The sequence below is a fragment of the Taudactylus pleione genome, unplaced genomic scaffold (genome assembly GCF_031769625.1).
Source record: "Taudactylus pleione unplaced genomic scaffold, aTauple2 ptg000205l, whole genome shotgun sequence".
Lineage (NCBI taxonomy): Eukaryota > Metazoa > Chordata > Amphibia > Anura > Myobatrachidae > Taudactylus > Taudactylus pleione.
Window position 1 is genome coordinate 5,110,831 of NW_028284607.1, and position 22,181 is coordinate 5,133,011.

At 47.4% G+C, this 22,181-nt stretch overlaps 1 protein-coding gene across 1 annotated transcript in view; it reads right to left on the reverse strand.

The window, feature by feature from the left end:
- Nucleotides 1-2,956: 2,956 nt before the first annotated feature.
- Nucleotides 2,957-22,181, reverse strand: part of GGT1 (gamma-glutamyltransferase 1) — a 138,241-nt gene continuing 119,016 nt past the window's right edge. Inside the window, exons 6-13 of the mRNA XM_088477964.1 lie at nucleotides 11,380-11,537; nucleotides 8,178-8,327; nucleotides 7,815-7,948; nucleotides 6,993-7,180; nucleotides 4,792-4,919; nucleotides 4,086-4,198; nucleotides 3,744-3,857; nucleotides 2,957-3,660 (exon numbers count right to left, since the gene is read on the reverse strand). Coding sequence (XP_088334090.1) covers nucleotides 3,514-3,660; nucleotides 3,744-3,857; nucleotides 4,086-4,198; nucleotides 4,792-4,919; nucleotides 6,993-7,180; nucleotides 7,815-7,948; nucleotides 8,178-8,327; nucleotides 11,380-11,537 — 1,132 coding nt within the window. The 3' untranslated portion in view covers nucleotides 2,957-3,513. The remainder of the gene's footprint in view (nucleotides 3,661-3,743; nucleotides 3,858-4,085; nucleotides 4,199-4,791; nucleotides 4,920-6,992; nucleotides 7,181-7,814; nucleotides 7,949-8,177; nucleotides 8,328-11,379; nucleotides 11,538-22,181) is intronic.

Sequence of the window (22,181 nt, forward strand, 5' to 3'; positions counted from 1 at the left end):
ATTCATTGGTCCATTCCCAATCATCAAAGTCTTGAATCCTGTGGCTTACAAGTTAAAGCTTCCTCCATTTCTTCGCATTCCAAGTTCTTTCCATATTTCTCTTTTAAAACCACTAGTCTTAAACCGATTTCAGAAGGTCCTGCCTAAAGCTTCTAGTGTTCAAACACAGCAGGGAGAGGAGTTCGAAGTTGACAGAATCTTAGATTCCCGTTGTCGATACAACCGTCTTCAATACCTCATCGACTGGAAGAATTATGGTCCGGAGGAACGAATCTGGATAAATGCCTCCGATGTCCATGCACCCCGTCTGGTCAAAGCGTTCCATGTGAAATTTCCTCATAAACCAAGGAAGTGTCCGGTGGCCACTCTTGAAGAAGGGGATACTGTCACACGCCGGCCTGGAGACCCCAGAATCAGCCCCCGTCGCTTACCTGTGCAGGCACTGACCCACGCTGTCTTCCGGCTCCCGCACTGTACGCTCCTTCCTCATCTCTCAAGGCAGTCTCCGCTGTTGTCCTCTGGAGGGTCCCGCTGCTGTGCTGCTCCCACGCCGGCTCCTGCTGACCGCTGGTCCCCGCTGACTACCTCCAGGAAGCGCTGTCCTCCGGTCCATGGGCGCGGCCATCTTGGATTGCCCATGTGACCCCACTACCACCAATGAGGAGCCTTCTCCTTCTCTCTCAGCCTGTCAGCTCCCAGTGTCCACTATAAAAGGATCCCCAATGCTCACACAAGTTGCCAGTGCAACTAGTTTCTTAGTTTAGCTAAGCAAGCCTTCCCACTGCGCTCCAGCCGCTCCACGTAGCTACCCAGCTACCAACGTCTACCCACGGCTAACCAGCCGCTCCACGTAGCCACTCAGCTACCAACGTCTACCCACGGCTATCCAGCCGCTCCACGTAGCCACTCAGCTACCAACGTCTACCCACGGCTAACCAGCCGCTCCACGTAGCCACTCAGCTACCAACGTCTACCCACGGCTATCCAGCCGCTCCACGTAGCCACTCAGCTACCAACGTCTGCCCACGGCTAACCAGCCGCTCCACATAGCCACTCAGCTACCAACGTCTACCCACGGCTATCCAGCCGCTCCACGTAGCCACTCAGCTACCAACGTCTACCCACGGCTAACCAGCCGCTCCACGTAGCCACTCAGCTACCAACGTCTACCCACGGCTATCCAGCCGCTCCATGTAGCCACTCAGCTACCAACGTCTACCCACGGCTAACCAGCCGCTCCACGTAGCCACTCAGCTACCAACGTCTACCCACGGCTATCCAGCCGCTCCACGTAGCCACTCAGCTACCAACGTCTACCCACGGCTATCCAGCCGCTCCACGTAGCCACTCAGGTACCAACGTCTACCCACGGCTATCCAGCCGCTCCACGTAGCCGCTCAGCTACCAACGTCTACCCACGGCTATCCAGCCGCTCCACGTAGCCGCTCAGCTACCAACGTCTACCCACGGCTATCCAGCCGCTCCACGTAGCCTCTCAGCTACCAACGTCTACCCACGGCTATCCAGCCGCTCCACGTAGCCACTCAGCTACCAACGTCTACCTTCGGCTATCCAGCCGCTCCACGTAGCTTCCTAGCTACCTCGTTACTGCCGCATTCCTCAAACTCTTGTCAGTTCGCTGCACCCTCTCATGCGGAGAAACTTCATTAAGCCAAGTCTCCTCCAGCGAGCGTCTGCGCCAAGTAATACAGATCCAAGGCCCAGTCCGGGAACACAGCTCCTAAATTCCACGCTTGTGACATACACATTAAGATGTACGTATAGTCGAATTAGTGTTCCTTTTACATTCAGAATGTAACAGCATTTGGACCTACATGAGGCTCAGTATCAGGCTCCGTGTGTCTACAGTTATATCAATCCAGTCCTCATACTGTACTGTGTAAGTATTCTCATTTATTGTTGCTTAACCTACAGCATAATCATATTGATTTGAGGTGTTCATTTCCCTGGTCCCTGTTTGGACCATTTTTACCTTGCTACTTTCATTTGTACAGAAAAAAAAAAAAAAAATTTTAATGTTAAAAAAAATGATTTTGACATTAATTTTTCAGCTAAGAAGTAGGAAGTGGAACAGAACTACTGATACAATGCATTAAAGACCAGATGAGCTGTTTCAGTGATAAAATATACCCTCCAGTAATTCCCAACAATACCCAATTCAAGTCTTTAATATTGCAATAATATAAGTCTTCAACTTAGAAAAGGTTTATGCTATCAATCAGGGGTGCAACTAGGTATTTGAAGGCCCCATAGCAAAAGTTTGTAATGATGAAAAATGTATATAACACATGTAACCGTGACAAGGAAGATGGGCCCCCCATCAGCTGCACCCCTTGTACCTATGGTAGTTATGCCCATGCGATCAGTGTAATGGATGGAGGTGCAAATATACCCTCATGCCGCTATGATAATACAGGCTACTGGAAAAAGAAAAATCAACATGTGAAAGCAGAGCCGTAACTAGGCTTTTTGGTGCCCTGTGCCAGAGAGAGCATTGGCGCCCCCCTCTGCCATTTTTAAATAGGGACATAAAATGCAGTGCACCTGAAAAAGGGCCATGGCTTCATGGGGTAGGCCCAGGAAGAGATAGGGGAGGCCAGGAGATGCTGGGGATAAAAGAAGAGGAAGCTACACGTGAGAAATGATTATAAACAGGAAAATTGACAGGCCCAAACAGCGCCCCCTGCCCTGGGGTGCCCTGTGCCATGGCACTGGTCGCACTACCCTAGTTATGACCCCGTGTGAAAGAATAAACAAGAACCATCTGATAACTATCACTTAAAAAAAACATGCAAATTGTATCTCTCTTCCTGTTTATATTAAAATGTGGATATAAAAACCACTGGCTGACTAAAAATAAATCCTAATTGATATATTCTTTTATGTACAGCTAACAATCAGTAAAACACAGGAAAAGATTATATTCTTTGTTGGATGACATCATGTTGATCTTCTTGAAGAGTTTTAAAACTTTTTCTAATATCTCTTGAGTTCCACTTTTCTTTTAATGATTTCATTGAGAACTCTCCCTTATTTACAAGAGAGGAAAGTACACAGGTCAATGAAGGATTAATGAACTCTCTAGAGTAGACTCTAGAAAGACAGATTGAAGGCTCTATGAAAGGCACTGGATATAAGTCTGGTTCTGTTTTGCTCACAGCATCAGCATTGTCGCATGATCCGATTGCACATTCCATGGTCACAGAGTGGCTGTAACACATAGGTTACCATGATCTAGCAGCAGTGTAGGGTTTCCTTCATCTAATGGAGTGTTCTGTAGCGTGTTACATTAAAAAGACAAAACTAAATTTCTGAGCATGTTTTGTAAAAAAATAATATATCAAAGTATCTTTGTGTTACCCAGGTTGCCAACATAATCCGGTCTTCGACTAAGATGTCCTTGAATATTTTGAGAGTCTAGGGAAGCTAGAGGAAGAAGTACGTGGAGACCCCAATGTCAGTTCACAGTCAGCAGATAATATGGACAAAAGATCAGTAACCTGCTGGGTATCCTCCTTTCCGAGTGTCCGAGGCTGCTGCCCACTTGCCCTCTGTCTCTACAATGGCCTGAACCACGGATCCACGTCTTTCTGAATATACTACATTATGATGACGTTTCAGGAGTTCGGTCTCCACCTCCTGCAATACAAAGGATAAGTCAAATGCAATGAAAACGGGAAGAGTTGGTTATAATGGTCAGTAATAAATAAATCTATGATAACCTTTGTCATGGTGTTTTCAATTGTGGTGTCATTAGGGAATAATTGATTGTGTATTCGTGCCATCTCCACAGATTTCTCAACATCATAACCAAACCAGAGGGAATGTATAATGGCCTAAAAAAGGAAAGAAAACGAAAATACACGAGACCCGGTCTCCATCAGACACAGAAACTAAATTGCTGCACATCTTTGCATATCTGTCTAGAAATTTAACAGAAATGTTCAAATGCAATTATGCTTGTTCATTAGTTATTGTTGTATTTCTTCTATGCCTGATTGTTTTACCCCTGACTTTGCATTGATGATTATTTCTCTGCACTCTTTTAGGACTTCATGACTTACCAGCGCCGTTGATGTAGTGATTTTACTCCCTCCAGCGGCTCCAACCACCATATGCACCTTTTTGTCCTTATTCAGCAGGATTGAGGGGCACATTGAAGACATGGGTCGCTTCCCTGTAAACGATTTGGAAGTCACTGGGGCTGATTAAGAGGTGTACACACTGCCGATGTCGCACATAGTGGAGCAAATTTATGTTAATGTGCATGCATCCAAGTTCACCGCACATGTGTCCAGGTTGTATCTGTACAGAGTCGTATTTGTAATTTCAGGTGCATGCAAGAAGCGTACTGAAAATGTAGTGGGCGTTCTTGGGCGCGTATAGAGATGGTCTGTCTTATGGGAGTGTCACGTGTCGGTGAAAGTGGTTGCATACACAGACGCTCAGCCACTCAAGAGGACATACTTGTATGGAAAAACTGCACCTGCTGGTGCAAGTTTCGATAGTGTGACCAATGGTATTACTGTGTGTACAGATGCCACAAGTGGGCATCTCAGTCCTTGCATATTCAGACAATCAGATGTAAACAAGTGAAGGACTTTGTATTGGCATTCGCATGAAATGGCAGATGGGTGATCGCCAATAGATGCAGCTGCAGGTGCCTTTGCGTCTATATCTGAATCAGGCGCATGATCTCAACTTTCCGCCACCCACCTAGCTTAGTTATAGTCTATAGCTGTGTGCACGGTAAGTGGAGAGATACTGCACCTGGCCTGATGAAATTAGCTGGTGATGGGGGAATACCAAATCCATTGGTTATCAGTGGTGAACCAAAGTCATCCATTTCATCGTTGTAGAGGATTCCTGTCACATTGGAGAGAACTTTAGAGCCAAAGCTGGAACAAGAAGGTAATAAATAAATGATGAATTTATATTCTAATTCCAGGCTTTCTATAGCAATGCATTACTATGTATTATTTAGCAAATGCATGTATAGTCAAATAATATATTTTTGCTATATATCTATTATGTCTCATTAAACACGTTCAAAAGAAGTCAGATTTCCTCCAGGAGATGGAGAAAAGGGTTGGCAGCACAGGTAGTGTACACACTAGTAATAATGGCTAATAATTTACTAAGCCAGCATGGTAATATCAATCATATTTCATCATAAATGATGCACAAACATATATATAAAATCATATAAACATATAAAATAAACCTCTAATATTGAACACAGTATTTCAGTAGGTGATGATAGGAATAATTAGGTTCTAGATGTATCAGTCAGTAAAGAGGATATAGCTAATGTGCCCAAAGAAGGGGAATTCCAACATTCAACCACTGCGTGGAACCAGGACTTTCCAGTCAGTTCTAAGAGGTTTGCTTTTTAAGCCTTATGCCTTATGTTTATGTATCTGAATAATGACGGCCACAATAGGTCTGCAATGCAAATAAAGCAGTGGAGGACACCGGTCTGCGGATCTTTCTGCAATGTGTGTCTTTTCTTTTTCAGTCAAGTTGCACTTGCAACTCTCTATGAAAACGGGGCCGTGTTGGGGGTTGGAGGGGGTGTGTAGATGTGGCCAAACTAAAGAGAGAGCATGTTGGCGTGAATTGCGGCCAATATGGCTATCAAGAATAGTCATATATGCACCCCTTTTGAGGGACTGGACTTGCATGTATTAATACAATGAGTTAAAGTGCTGCAACAGTGATTAATAAGCAGGATTATATTGATCCTGAGTCAGAAGTACGCTATGACGATGTTTTCGCAGTTGGGCGATTATCTGCTAATCTGTGCATGCATATGTGTTGTAATGCGGACGCTTCAAGGTACATTACTAAAGTTGCTCGCAGTGACTATTTGCAGTGTTAAGGAGGTAACAGGGAGTGAAGGCAAAGAACGCAACTGTGTCACATCCATTTCAGGGGCGTGTCACATCCTGCGATGGTGATCCCATACACAAAGGAGTATTGCTTCTGGCTTCTCACTTCCAATGGCCAATCTGCGGGACCATAGATTTACTCAGGACTGCGACAATCAAATGTTCTCCGATGCTGCGTCTGTGTAAGCAGATGCTTGGATTTGCAAAGCTCCAGGTGGAAGTCTCAATACATGTCCAGGTGGCTGCGACATTTGCATATTTTCGCATAGCAGTTACGTACGGGGTCACAGCTGCAGTGGTAATAGCCTACAACTCTGATTCAAGCCCATTGTACTGAATACTCATTTTCCAAAAATAAAGTATGTTCACTACAACTCTGAATTAGGAGCCTATTCATCATGTTAATTATCGGGGTCCGAACGGACCCCAATAATTAACATCCTAACTCGCTGCAGCTGCCGGAGCAATTTATCATTGCTCCGGCGCGGGCACAGCTAATGCGAAATCAGCTGTCCCCGTGAGCGACTTCACTGCTCCTTTTCGCAGCAGTGAATCCTGTAGGAGCAGTGACGGGAGTGACGGGAGTGCGCGTGCGCGACCTACTGGTCGCGCATATGCACAAGAGCCCCGACGTCCGGTGGAAGGAGCCAGAGGGATCCGAAAGTAACCCCTTTTCGCAAGCCGGACCTTCTTCCCATAGGGAAGGAGCGGGTTGCGATGCCGGAGCAGGAGCATTTGCCATCTGAAGATGGCGAATGCTCCCGCAGTCAAGCTTCGAAAATATAATATTTTCGGAGCTTGATGAACTCAGTCCCCATACTAGTGTATGGGGACAGCGGGCCATTCCACAAGAGGAAGGTAAGTAGGAGATATCTGTCATATTTCCTGCTTTACCCTCTTGATGAATGGCTGATAACTTAATTTTCACAATTGCAGGTGACAATGTGCATTATCACCTGCTTTTGTGAAAATTAAGTGATGATGAATAGGTCCCTAAGGCCCTATGTTGCAGGGCTATATTATGTTGTCATTGAGGCTGGAGTGATAGATTTTTGTCCCATAAAGCATCCTTCATCTTACTACAAGTTGATAGTGCTGGTGGCAGACACAGCGCTTCCATCCTCTGCTACAACTGACAGATGGGCTGTGCCATGATCATCTGGATTGTAGAATACGGGATCATAATATTCGGATGGATGAGTGGTATTATCTGAGATCTTCTGTCTTAGATACTCAGCATAGTCATTTGAGGTCAAATTCTTCATCACCTGGGGGTAGAGTAGGGTCACATCAGTCAAGTGGGGCTATATCTGTCATCCCCATACATAGGACTAGATAGTATAGATAAGATATAGATTATAAGCTTGCAAACAACACCCTATTACCTCTTTCTGTTTGTATCCAGTCTCATTTTTTTAATTTGTTCTCAACTGTAAAAACTGGTGTTATTTAAGTACATGTTGATAAATAAATACAAATGGTGGACACAGATATTAGACACTGGTCACAGTGCTTTCTAAGTATATACTGTATGCCCACAGAATACAAATCACAGTTCTATGAAATTATAGGAGGGGAACAAGCTCACAATGTTGCTTGGCTTAAAGGTTCCCTATACAATTCTAACAACTGGTCACATTTCCATTTTCCCAGCTAATAGTATTGATCTGCACAAAGACCCTGAAGGCACTGGATGTGCATATCAACTGCAACCCTCCCCCCCCCCAAAAAAAACTCTTCCCCCCCCCCTCCCCCTACGGGAAAATAAAATTGTAAAAACACTATGTGCAGTTGTCTCCCTCAGTAGCTAACCCAAGCCCCTGCCAGACACCTCCAACAAGCCTGAGCTTGGGTAATCAGTAGGACCCCCCCTCAGCACCCCTGGGCAGAAGTGCACATTACCTCTGTTATATTAACAAAGTTTGGATCTCCGAGCAAAGTTCTCTTTGCGTAAGCAAAGCGGAAAGCTTCTGCAATGCGATGGTAGGTCAGTCCGAGAGCCCCAGGCTTTACACTGTTACTGGAAAAATGAAAACCTAGTTGAAAACAAGAGAGGGTAAAACAATAAATCATATTCCACTAAGAGCTTAGATTATTATCACTAGTGTGGCATCAGTTATAACAACCTCGGAATGTATGTAATTGAAGAGCATGGCAGGGCTATGGTTTCCTTCGGAGAAATAATAGCACCGATAGTTACAGATCAGTCATCTAAGACTTTTCTTCTGGTGACAAAACTTACAACTCTCTTCTTCCAAATCTCACCATTCAGTATGCTGAGGATGAGCCCAAGGACAGGACCACTGAGAGGTGCAGAAGGACTGATGAGGGTGAAATCTCCAAGTTTAAAACTAAGTGGGTTCTCATCAATAGCCACTGTGTAGTTTCTCAGATCTTCCTCTGTAATGATTCCACCTGCAAAACAATGTATGAAAAGTAGGGAAGTATTAACACATCCCTCATTGGGTAATTAAAGCAGTGTACACACCTGGCCAACCCGCCGACCTATCTAACGATTTACCAATCGTCCGGCTGACGTGTCTGCACTGACATCACAACTATACGGGCATTTAAATTGCCTGCCCAGTTGAGATGTCAGCAGCAGGTGTACAGGTGGTCGACGAGTCACTTGTACACACAGCTAGATGTGCCGATATATCTGCAACAACATCATTCACAGACATATTGCCTGTACACACCGATGCAGTACACATACCCAGGGGCTGGCTGGAAACTTTTAGCCTGGGCGGCAAATGCAATCCAGTGTGCCCGGTTTTTCTACCAGTGCACTGCAATTGCAAAATAGTTGTGGGGATGCGATTTAAATGTGTAATAAAATATATGAAAAATCATTTTGTCTAAAGGCACACATCCACTTAAAGATATGAAAACGACTGCACGATTACGACATTGTCGTGCAGTCGTTTGTCAGTCTGTGATGTGCCTACACTGAACGACCAGTCGTTCAGTGTAGGCACATCAATCATCTGCAAGCATGCTGAACCTGACGTTATCGTCAGGTTGTTCAGTATTTTTGCCCGATGATAGATGTCTAAACGACAAGCGGGAGCGCGCATCACTTGTTGAATAAGACATTTTTGCAAACGATTTATGAACGATTGAACGATAACGTTATCGTTCAGATAAATAGTCTAGTGCAGAGGTTCCCAAAGCCGCCATTACAGTCCACATTTTAAGGATATCCATGCTTAAGCACAGGTGACTTAATTAGTATCTCAGTCAATTTGATATAACCATCTGGACTCAGGCATGGCTATCCTTAATACCTGGACTGTAACGGCAGACTTTGGGAACCTCTGGTCTAGTGGATGTATGCCTTAAGAGTTATAGTCAAATACATCACCTACCAGCCCTGATTGACAGACTATTCTAGTGACCGATATCAAATATAGGAAGCAATATACGTACCTGACAGCCGCTCCAAGGTCCACCTCACATAATCACATACTGCCCCGTCCCCGTTTACTCTCAGTGCACAAAGGCAGAACCACAGTAATGCTGGGTACACACTATGCAATATATCGATAGTACAGCCGACAAACTATATATTAAGTTTGTTTTCTCGAGTGTACACACAAGATATATCGTGTCTGCTGTGCAGCATTACAGATGCACTATATCTTGCAGATACATTGTGCACATCTGCTTGTATGGACTGGCGACCCACCGACTGACTCATACACTGGCTGACAGGAAACGCTGACAGTGACATCACAACTAGGCGGGTAAATTTAAATTAGGGATGTGCAGGCTCGGATGGGTTCGAGTTTGCACGTTGAGTTCGGATTTTTCCCTCCAAAAAAACTGAACTCTGAAAGAGGCTAAACGTCATCTTACATGGACGAACATCATCATTCCTGGACTTTTGTCCAGGAATGATGATGTTCGTCCATGTAAGATAACGTTTTGCCTCTTTCTGAGTTCCGTTTTTTTAGAGGGAAAAATCCAAACTCAACGTGCAAACTCGAACCTATCCGAGCCTGCACATCCCTAATTTAAATGCACAACCAGTTGTGATGTCTGCCAGACAGATTGAGCATCCCAATAGTAAGTGTGGATGCTTACCAAAATTGACTGCTCGGTCTGTGGGTTTGTCGCTTAATTGGGCCGTTGGCGTAGTGTGTACCAGACATAAGTTACTGTGATTGTGGCATTTGGGAAAGTAGCCTAGATAATGGTCCATAGGGATATGTCTGTAACTTAGTACACTGCTGCTAGGAGTCACAGCCTACCAAAGCCGGGGTATGGTGGTGTGCTCAGGGCTGCGCAGTACTATGATGTGCCCAGTGCTGCACATTACTATGGTGTGCCAGTGCTGCCCAATTCTATGGTGTGCCCAGTGCTGCACATTACTATGGTGTGCCAGTGCTGCCCAGTACTATGGTGTGCCCAGTGCTGGCCAGTACTATGGTGTGCCCAGTGCTGCACATTACTATGGTGTGCCCAGTGCTGCACATTACTATGGTGTGCTCAGTGCTGCACATTACTATGGTGTGCCAGTGCTGCCCAGTACTATGGTGTGCCCAGTGCTGCCCAGTACTATGGTGTGCCCAGTGCTGCCCAGTACTAAGGTGTGCCAGTGCTGCCCAGTACTATGGTGTGCCCAATGCTGCACATTACTATGGTGTGCCAGTGCTGCCCGATACTATGGTGTGCCAGTGCTCCACATTACTATGGTGTGCCAGTGCTGTCCAGTACCATGGAGTGCCACGTACTATGGTGTTCTAGTCCTGCCCAGTACTATGGTGTGCCAGTGCTGCCCAGTACTATGGTGTGCCAGTGCTGCCCAGTACTATGGTGTGCCCAGTGCTGCACATTACTATGGTGTGCCCACTGCCAGTGCTGCCCAGTACTATGGTGTGCCAGTGCTGCCCAGTACTATGGTGTGCCCAGTGCTGCACATTACTATGGTGTGCCCACTGCCAGTGCTGCCCAGTACTATGGTGTGCCCAGTGCTGAATCTTACCTGCTGTCAGTGTGAACCCAGCAGGATGAACATTCCTCTCCCTTTACAGGCAGCAGCAGCAATGGTTAATCTGGGGAAGGCATGAGCAGTAGGAGTCCTGATAAACTCCATCGACAAGCCACGCCCCCTTTTCGACTCTCCAGCCCCTTGGGTTCCTGGGAAAGAAAACCTAGCTCTCTATTGGTTGGCGGTGGCCATGTTTTTAAAGCCTGCTGTAGGGGCAGCCATTTTTGATTAGCCACTGCAGCTTCACTTTACACACATAATAGTACAGAGCGGCCCTGAATCATTTAAATTGTGCAGGCCTGGGGGGCAGATGGCTCCCTGCCCCCCAGCCCAGCACGCCCCTGCACATACCGTTCATTGGAACTGGCGATATATCTGTCAGTGTGCACTCAACTTTACCCACCGACCATGTTATTCTAGTAGCTGATCTAATTAACCAGATACCACTGACACAACACTCCATGTTTTTCTCACCTGCCTGCTGGATGTCGTTCACAATTTGTTTAGCTAGCGATCCAGTGTAGAAAGAATTGGCATCTTCCGCCAGGATCTGTAGTGTGTCAGCAAGTTTAGGAAACTTCACAATGTTTCCTAGCTGTAAAACCTTCCCCTCCGCATTACAGAATACCTCACTGGGAAGACAGGAGATAGTTTTAATAGTAACATGCTTATTAAGCCTGGATAATTTTTTTTAAAAAAAGAACCGTTTAGTTTTAAAAGACATTTTAGACCTATACTTTACCATCTGATCACGATTGCTAGAACGGTAACCGAAACTGCTCAGCCTGGGCCAGGAAATCTGCGCTGGAAGATGCAGACCTTGATCTCTGCACTCCCAGAAAACGGCCGCAGCATGTGTGGTTAGGGACACTGTGAGTGTAAGCGCAACTAGAGACCTGCACAGTGCATATCCTGCGCATGCACAGATTCCAACAATCAGACTTGTTCATGCGGATTTGTTCCTGCGGCTGCGTCCACCTCTAAATCAGGCCCTCAGAGAGGAAGGTCCAAGGGGTTGGTGAGGGGGTGAAATCCATGGATTAACATCTCTTCTATGGACATGTGCTGATGTATTTTTTTCCTGTGCTTCATCTTTCTTGCCCCTGTACCCTTCCCTGTTAATACTGTTTTCTTCCCTCTCCAGCACCCTGCTTAGTTAATATTGCTTTTGCCTCCTCTGTGCCCTGCTGTATTGTACTGCTTTACCTTTGTACCCTGCCCCGTTTGTGTGATCTGCTCCATTTGTACCGCTTTCCACGCTGTGCCCTGCTCCATTTTTAATACTTTCCTCTCCCCTGACTTCTACCCTACTAATCACTGCCTTGCCTCGACATGTCCAACAGCCAGAAGCACTTCACCAGCGCAGAGAGAAAGGGCCACGAGGCAGCAGGTAATGTTGCTACCTCTGCCCAATGGCACCCATCCTCTCTTGCACTGCATGACCACTCCTGGCTCCATCACCGCCGCCTACCATAAGTTCTTCTTCACTGTGCAACTCTGGAATGGGCAGCCATAAAGCCTGGCATCAATGTTCACGATCCAGTGCCATAGCTGTCGCTCTCTGGGACAACGAGAGATCACAGCATGGTAGGTTGGCAAAACTCCTCCACTGCAAACAACTTTATAATGCTGAATCAGGCAGGCACAGTGGGAGTTGGGACCCTACCTCTCCAGGCCCCTGAGGCCATCTTGGGAGAGGCATACGGTAGTTGCCAACTGTCCCTCATTGTCAGGGAGACTCCCTGAAATAGCAGCAATCTTCTTGTCTCCCTGAAGAGTCTAGCAATCTCCCTGATTGCACCTGACCCCCATTATGTAGCTGTTATATAAAAGGAAAAATAGATATATACATTTAAATGGGATCATTAGTATAATTTCCCTGCATTGGTTAAAAGGCACAATGATCCCTATGGCTACATGCATTTTCTGAATAGTAAGAGTGTGTTTTCATCAACATGTAGATATTACTAACTGCTTTGGGGCTCGTTTGTATGTAAGTAAGTCAGTTTTATGGCACTCCTTTCAGATGTAGTAGTACACGTCCACTTTACCGCCACACTCATAGGTGTTGCTTTCGCAATCTCCCTGAAATGCTTTTTCAAAAGTAGGCAAGTATGGGGTGAGGCAGGGAAATAAGAAGCAATGGTGGCCATCTTAATGTGGCCAGCCCCCCTCTTGCCAGCCCCGGTGGCCATTTTAGTTGGGGCAGTAATTATAACAGGGTTCAGGAAGGAAAGGTAATAAAGGTCCATCCTGGTGAGGCAGTGGACAGTCACTCCACTGTCCAAGTGGTTACAATTAGTCAGTGCAGGGGACATTTGTCGTCCCTCTATCTGGCTACACATAGTTCAGCCAGATCTGGTGGGGAACGGATTGAGGAATCCCAGAAAGGCTGGATGGGAGATAAGGTCCAACGGGGTTCGGCTAGTCCCTCCCATGAACGCATTAGGTAGGTGATTAGCCACTTCCAAGTACTGTACACTGCGAAAAGGCAGGAATCACATGGGAAGAGCCTCTTGGTCCATCATGGGAGACGGGGAGCTTAGGTGCCTTCTGTCCCATTAACACCTCTGACCCCTCATGGACAAGGACCATGCAAGCTATGGGGATGTATTCATCCCATTTTTTTATGTGGCCTTATGGATGCCTTTTATGTCCCTGGTGGCCCACGCCTGGGCTCAGAAAGGTGCCTATGGGCCCATAGTAGGTCCATAGCAGGAGACAGTGACCAAACTAAGCGGGAGAAGGCCAGAGGCTGGTGTAACAATTCAGATATTAGATGGGATTTGTGCCACAGGGCCATTGATAAAATTAGGCATGCAAAGTATGTTCACATTTTCAAGGTTACAAAAAGAAGGCATACAAGGCCTCAAAGCTGCCAAGGGGAAATGGGGTGTTGATGAGGAGGCCTACAATGCCTTTTTTCACAGGATGGGTAGATGCTTGTTTTCTTCTCCTGCTACAGTACTTGGAAATCAGTGGTGGCAAGGACTTGAACTTGTTAAGTTACTGGCATATGATACATGACGTGCGTGTCAACGCAGAACCAGGGAGATGGTTATTATTCAAAGAATCCTTTAGATAAGGACATAAATAGATTTTGGGTCAAGAGATATGGAGGTGTTGTTTAAAGTATCACAGTGCAAGCCCCCTGCACCTAGAAGGGGGTGGGAGGGTAAGTTGTTGGGTAGAATCAGGAATAATGGGCCCTTTCTTACACAAAGGCATTGTTTCACATTCAACAGGGGCAATACAAGTCTGGGAAAGCATGTCCCGTTAAGCAGGTGTGCACACAATGCATAAACACCCCGCCAAAGATTGCCATAGAGGCAGGGGGTCAAGAGAGGTACTGAAGGGCCACCTGCAGTTGGCCAAGTCCGTCCAGCTCCTTTGACTTGCCTTCCACATCTAATTTGCACATCTCGCCTGTGGGCGTGGTCCCAAGAAAAACCCTAGTCAAGTTTTGCCTCATTCAACATGTCACACACTATGGAGCTGGGGCTTAATGGCGAAGCTGGATGGGAGTCCACTTTCTGGATGCTGCCTCTACACCTTTTCTTTCTGTTATGATTCCAGGAGGGAATCAGTGGTATAAATGTAGAGCCACCAGATGACAGGCTTGAGGGCTGGTTGTGGCCTTTATAGTCGTGGCCAAGGGACTGATGGTATGAAGCAGCATTTGGGCTGTTGGACCAGCCTTGAGGGATGATTGTTGCCTTTATAGTCGTGACCAAGGGTCTAATGGCGTGAAGCAGCCTTTGGGCACATGACACTCAGGTGAGGTATGCAGCAAGAACGAGGGGCTACTACTAGTGCTGCTGGGATGACACTGGCGACGGTGTGCTGAACAGCGCACCTGGAACACAGAGTTGTTACCAGTGCCGCCGGGATGAAACTGGCGACGGTGTGCTAAGTTGCGCACCTGGAACGCAGAGCTGCTACCAGTGCCGCCGGGATGACACTGGCGACGGTGTGCGAGGTTGCGCTCCTGGAATGCAGGGCTGCTACTAGTGCCACCGGAATGACACTGGCCACAGGATGGTGACAGACGCTTCTGGGATAGGAAGTGCTCCGTGCTGCCCAGATGGTACAAGCAGCACGTGTGGATGGAATGCATGTGGAGCCGCCTGGATGGAGTAAACGGCACCTGCGAAACACAGCTGGACTGACTCAGGAACACGACTGACATGCAGTAGACAGGAACCGGAAGTACGAAGAAACTTCTATCAGCGGCATGGATTGCAGGGCTGGCTGGGTTTTAACATGAACAAGGCCCAACCAGAGCAAGTCTCTCTTAATGATAGACCAGTGTGCAGCTGTGCTGTGAACAGGAGAATCAATCAGCCTGCACATGACACTGCACTCAGACAGGCAGTATTTAATGCAGTGTCTCAGGCTGGAAGCTGCAGATCCTGACACTTTCCAATTCATGGAGGAATGTCCATCTCATGTTTGACAGATCCTCGAGCCGACATGGAAGGCCTCCCAGTTAATTCTCAAGCTCCTGCCATGATCTGCAAGTACAGTGCTGCTTGGAAAGCATGGCTAAAGTTCCTAGAGGCGAACCCAGGTAAAACCAGCAGACAGGGGCTATTAGATTACAGCCTCAGCCAAATTTCCGGGTAGCCGTGTCTGTCTGAAAGCTACCTACCCGGGAAGCCGCCCCTTCAATCGACAAGGGAAATTACCTTGCTTCTGTCTGAATGGTGCTACCTGGGAATTTAGTACTCCCGGGCAGCACCAAGCAGCTTTGACATGGAGTTGACAGCGCAGAGCGTCCTATAGGACACTCAGCGCTGCGGCTTTGAGTTGGCAGCGCAGAGCATCCTACAGGACGCTCAGCGCTGCTGCTCACCACTTCCAGCGCTGGCTGGCTGTGTACAGAGAACCCCTCTTCAACAGCGGGCCGCCTGCCACACCGGTAGCTGTGTCAGCGACACAGGACCCCAGCCGGATGCCGGGGACACCTGTGCTGGAGACCGCCGACTGGTCCCAGCCATAGCGGGCCACCCGCACTCCCGCTGGACCACCAGGGAATTAAAAGAAGTTTAAAAAAAAATTAAAAAAAATCTGTATTATGATTGGCCGGCTTCCGGCAGCTGAATGATGACATCATCATCATCATCAGCCAGAGAGGGGATAGGCTAGGAGGAGCAGACGGCAGAGAAGAGGCAGGTAAGCATAAAAACCCTGCTCATGTCTGAAAGGGGTCTACCTGGGAATTTCCCGGGTAGACACTGTAGTGTGAAAGGGGGGTCTCGACCAAATATCCAGGAATGTGCACAGGAGAAATTCCCGTGTCTGAGCTGGAAATTTCCCGGTTTGTATATCTGAAAGGGGTATAAGGGGTTTCTTATCTCAAAAGCTCTGAAAAGTTGGGGCAGGCACCAACTCATAAAAAGAGATGTAAGAAATGTATTTGGTGCGACAAGTAGAGGTTGCCCTTTTGCAGGTTTGCTTTTATATTTTGCTTACTATGGAGCTTTTCGAGTAGGGGAGCTGGTAGCTTCTTCAAGGGTCTCAAATGACACAGACTTATTGTGTAATAATGTCTTCATCAGAGAGTGGAGTTTTATGCTAAATTCATCAGTCGGGCAGAGATCAGTAGATTTCCCTGTCACCTCAAATAAAGTTATCTGTCCACTCCGGGTAGCGACCAATTAAGAATCTCTAAAAGAAGTCAGTGGGTCCGCTTAGTTGTCGCATGACAGTGGTGCATATCTGACCAATTTCCATTTCCTAACAATGTTCAGACTTGGGGTTGGATGTTAAGTACTTTGGTTTTTACTCTTTTCGGATTGGAGCGGCAACTAATGCTGCCACCTAAGAGTTAGAAATTAGTAAGATCAAGGCTCTGAAAGGCGATAGTTACAAAAGTTGCACTAGACAGGGCCAGTAGGCAGAGGAGCGCTCACGCTCGTCACAATTTCGGATGAGTTGGGTTTTTACTCGGGACAATATACATCTGCTAACTTTCTAATTTGACCTAATAGAGCTAAACTTTCTTTGCTCATTAGTGGAGGTTAGCAAGAGTTATGAAGCTTGTTATATTATGTTTCCTATTATTGACGATCGTTTCCCATATCAAATGCCAAGGTCATGGCTGGAGACACGTGCATTGTGGGTCACTCATTTATTTTCTGGACAGGGGTTTATGTTAAAGACAGAAAGTTAGTTTAATCTAATAATTAGGTAGGTTTTGTTGATTAGGGAAGAGTAGTATATTGTGGCACAATTGAGCGCAGTGTTCATCAGAGCTGAGAATTTTGTGGCACTACAATAGTACACTGGAGATCCATCTTGGGTACAATGAATTTGAGAAGTTGAGTTTCAGTACCAGCAGGCCACTGATTGCTGGCCTTCCCAATCAGAATCCACAACAGAACACAGCTAGGCTCAGCCTTAGTCTCGAGATGACATAACACATCTCTCATGTGTTACCACTAACCACCAGCACTGATGACTGCAGTCCTCAACAGAATCCCACTGGGCTTAGGCTAGAGATTACATAACACCTCTCTCATGTGTTACATCTAACCTCCAGCACTGATTATTCATGCAGGGAATCACCTATTAGCCAACCAATAAAAAAAGCCTGCTCAGTGCATTTCTCCAGTGCCTGAATATCAAATGTGTCAAAATAGATGCTCCTGCTTCAGAGCTATACTTTCAAGTATAGTTTGCTTCCAGTGTTATTTCAACATCAGTGTTCAGTGTCCTCAAAAGCAGCACATACCCATATTTCCATTGGTGGTGTTTCCAGGTAGAGTCCTCATACCAGTTAAATACTCACTAAGTAAAGTCTATATCCTCTTGCGGGGATCCCTGGTGAAGTCAAGTGGGGGTGTTAGACTCTGCCAGGGGCAGATTGGGATGGAAAACCAGCCTGGGAAATTTCTGACTGCAGCCCTAATGGGGGCGGGCTCTGTTGAGGGGGGGAGGTCTGTGGAGGGGAGCAGGATACTCCCTCGTCATAGGGCTTGATAGTATGAGTTGGACGTAGTCGCGGTCTTCCTTCCGTCTTATGATGCAGCTGCGTCTGTGACTTAGTGCTAATGCCATTACAATGCCCTTCCCTGGTGTACATCCATGCATCTGAATGTGCAAGTACTGAGACACCCATTGTCAGTGTGCACAGCTGCTGCAGTCATGCTTGTGCATCTTTAGACACCAACATCAGTTGCACCATTGAAATGTGCACCAACTACACTAAGTCCAGTTTATCCAATGTGAGCGATTCAGCGTCTCTACATGAAACCAGTTTCCGCAACACTCCTGTGTCACTCCACTAACACGCACATCGAAATAAGGGCCTGATTCAGAGCCACTCGTAAGCGGCAGCTCGTTCGCTCCGAGCGATGTTTGCCCAACTGCGCATGCGTACGGATCGTTATACGCATGCGCGAACCAGTCAGTGCGGCCAAAATTCATGTGCTCGCAAAATAGCGAATGCCTGCTATTTTGAGTGACAGAATGAGGCGTATATGGGTGGTAACAGGAAAAGGTGCTTGAAAACGGGGAGTGGAGATCTGATCGCAGGCATGCTTAAAGGTCAAAACGGGCGTTTTATGGGTGTGCATATTTAAAACAGCAGCGTCATTGACCACGTCACTGGGTTATTTTATAGCCAGAACTGCTCGCAAAATTGTGGTAGCAAACACCAACCACAAGAATAGCGAGCAGCTCATACCCTGGTCGATGTACTCAATTAATCTAATAAATAGCGGACAATAACGTAGGATGCGAGCGGCCAGGGGGCGTAGTTTCCCAAAAAACGACTGCAAGTTTTGTTCGCTCGTTCAGACCTAGAGGTGTGAATAGACCGCAAACAGCGAACGGTTCATTTGAATAGCCACCCCTATTTTCTGGACGAGCGAGCGCAAATAGCGAACGGCTCTGAATCAGGCCCTATATCTGCATCTGATTAGCCAATCCTGTGTAACCAAAGAGGAATGCCCAACACATTTCTGATGCACTTTGTGAGTCCAAATCTGCACTGAACATCTATACAAACACCATTGGGATGTATGTACGGTACAACTCAGACAACAAACACCACTCCGCAACTCACTAACATGTTTGGACACCATAGATCACGTCTGTGCATTATTCCCCAACGACTGCAGTTTCCAGCATAACCGCAAGACTGCACTACTTCGAAAAGTCACAGCACCATCTGTAAATAAATCTAACTGTAAACTCTAGCATCACTTTCAGGTGGTGATTCAATTCTGAGTTATATTGAATAGCCCAGGGAAGGAGTTCTCAGAACTATTCAATTGACGGCGCTGTTAAGTCTGATTAAAACCACTTAAGTTGGAGAATGTTGGTTACTGTGCCTTAAACTGGGTGACTAAAGTGAGGGCCGCGATGCTGTTAGCACCACGCTAGGTCAGAAAATAGCATCTCAGCTGACACTTTAGTCGGATTTCTGCTGTTATCTCAGGAGGGTGCGAGCAGAAATCCTCTCAGTCGGCGCGGTCAATTGAATAGCTCAGGGACCTCCTTCCTGGGCTATACAACATCACGCTGGATTGAATCGCCCCCACAGAAACACAGCTGACAAAATAACAGCACATCACCACCTTAATGACAGACATACTGTACACATTTCAGAAAAAGTTCATCTATTTTAGTCACTTACACTGTTTGCCAGGGATCTGTGTGGGGGAGAGGGGATCAGGGGTGCCGCGGATGGGGTGGGGGAAGTGTTTGGAGCTGTGAAGAGAGCAGTAAAGGGGACCTGTGGGGGAAGGAGGGATGTCAGATGTGCCGCAGATGGGGTGGGAGAAGTGTTTGGAGCTGTGAAGACAGCAGTAAGGAGGACCTGTGTGAGGAAGAGGGGAACGGGGGTGCTGCAAATAGGGGTAGGGGAAATGTTTGGAGCGGTGAAGAGACCAGTAAGGGGGACCTGGTAGAAGGGGGGGTGTTTAGAGCTGTGAAGGGAGCAGGAAAGGGTACCTGTGAAAGAGGAGGAGTGTGCTGCAGATGGGGTGTTAGGAGCTGTAAAGAGAGAGCAGTAAGGGGGACCTGTGTGGGAGAGATGGGGGGTGTCGTGGATGGGGTGGGGGAAGTGTTTGGAGCTGTGAAGAGAGCAGTAAGGGGGACCTGTGTGGGAGAGGGGGGGGGGGGCTCGGGGGTGCCGTGGACAGGGTGGGGGAGGTGTGTGTAGCTGTGAAGAGAGCAGTAATGGGGACCTGTGTGGGATGAGGGGGTGTTGGGGATGCTGTGGATGGGTGGGGGAAGTGTTTGGAGCTGTACGAGGCAGGGGGAGAGAGTAGGGTGTTATTGCACATATTCACTATATAATAGCGTTCTACCTTCTCGCTTCTGGTCTAGCTGCAGGCTGCTTGGTTTTGCAGATGCAGAGTTCACTGTGAGTTTGAGAGTGACAGCAGAAAAAGTGAAGCAAGAAAGGCTGGAGGCGGAGCTGTCAATGGTGATGACGGGGCTCCGCAAAGGCTTATGGAAGGAGGAGCTGCTGCGGCTGGGCATGCGCAGCAGCTCCCCTGTTGGCCAGTTTTCTTTATTTACAGTGTTCTGCTCAAGTTGTAATGCTGCCTGATCGGAGCTGAGAGCTCCGATTGCAGCAGCTGGGCTGGGGACTGGGGCCGGGGGCAGTTGGGAGGGGTGAGTAAAGTATGGCCGTCAGTCACTAAAGAGAACAAAAGGATCGGCCCAGCGGGAAACGGCCCGGCGTCCCGGTGGCCCAATCTGCCCCTGGACTCTGCGTAAGTGTATTTGTGTGCACCAATTTCATCTGTTTGCATTTATGAGCTACTGTATGTGCATGTGTGTACTCTGATACACTCAATGACTTGTTTTGAGCTCCAGGGTTACTGCATCTACTACAACAAATCTGTGCCTCTCACTGCACGCTACGGGGAAGGCTATCTAGGAGGCATGATCATATGTCAAAAGAATTGTTGGTAAATTCATAAGAAACTTGGGTGGTGCAGTGATCCGCCTCCCCCTTTTGGATGCCAGGGTAGAGTCGCTTTACAGGTCTGATTCGGTGCACCTTTCTGAGAGTGGCATGGTCTTGTTTAATCAATTCAGGGACCATATTTTTTTATGGAGTGTGTATATCTTTAGAATTGATCCACGTTTTTCAGGACCACAGCCCTTCCTATCAAATGAGTACTGCAGACGTGAGAATCCACAATATCTTTGACTTCATACTCAACCCCATGTTGGGTCTGGATCTTGGGTGACTTGATGACATTGATTGATAACTAAGGGTTTAAACAAGGAAACGTGGAAGGAATTTGCAATCTGCAAATATGATGATAAGCCGAAGAGAATTTTAATTTGATCCATGAAACAGAACATAGAGTCAGGTGTGTTTTTATAATGGGCGCAAGGTGTGCGGTGTACACGGGGCCTTGGGTCCAGGGGGGGACCCTGCAACCATAGTTATAGAGCAGCGAAAAATCACATAGACGATGGTGGCGGACATTTTTCTTGTGACTCGGGCATGCGCAGAAGGATATGTCCTTGGGAAAAAGGTGCAGGTGCCATTTTCCCAGAGACCTGTGCATGCGCAGTAGATTCTGGCATGAAGCCAGAATCTACTGCGCTGACAGAGAGGAGGGGGTCCAAACCAAATGGAGGCTGCACATGGGCCCTTAAAACACCCCTGTAGAGAGCACCAAAACTTAGCGACAAACTACACTCCCTGATCAGAAACAATCTCAGAAGGACATTGTCACGCTCAGCTCCGAGGAATCCCTTACTGAGGAGATGAAAGCTGCAGTCCTGAGTTGCGGAAGGAATCGGAGGCGAGGGGCCTGAATGCAAGTTCTCCTCATGCACAAGTATCGGATGTTGGCGAGACCTGACCAAAGGCGCGGAGTCTAACCTGCCAGAAGGTGTTCACCAGTGACCCCTCCAAGCGGGATATGGGTTTAGCTGCTCCCGACAAACAGGTTGCGGCCCCATTGGTCAGGTATCTGATACTAGTGGGAAACGGAGTGAGATACACCACTATGGCCCAGAGGAAAGTACTTTGGAGAAGTACTAATGTGTATACTATACTGTCAGAGTTCAGCCGGGGATCGGCCGTCCCTTACGGTCTCGCCGGCTTCCTCTGACTTCCCGGGCAGTCGGGCGGCTGGCGCGGCGACGTGGGAGGAGCTGAGCATTCACCCTGTAGCTGTGGTGTCAGGCGACCCGGTGAGCGAGGATCGCAGTTTCCATCATGGGCGCCGCCATGACACTTTCCCTATGTCAGTACTTCCTTCCCTGAGTGGCCCGGCTGGTCAGCTGACGCTGTG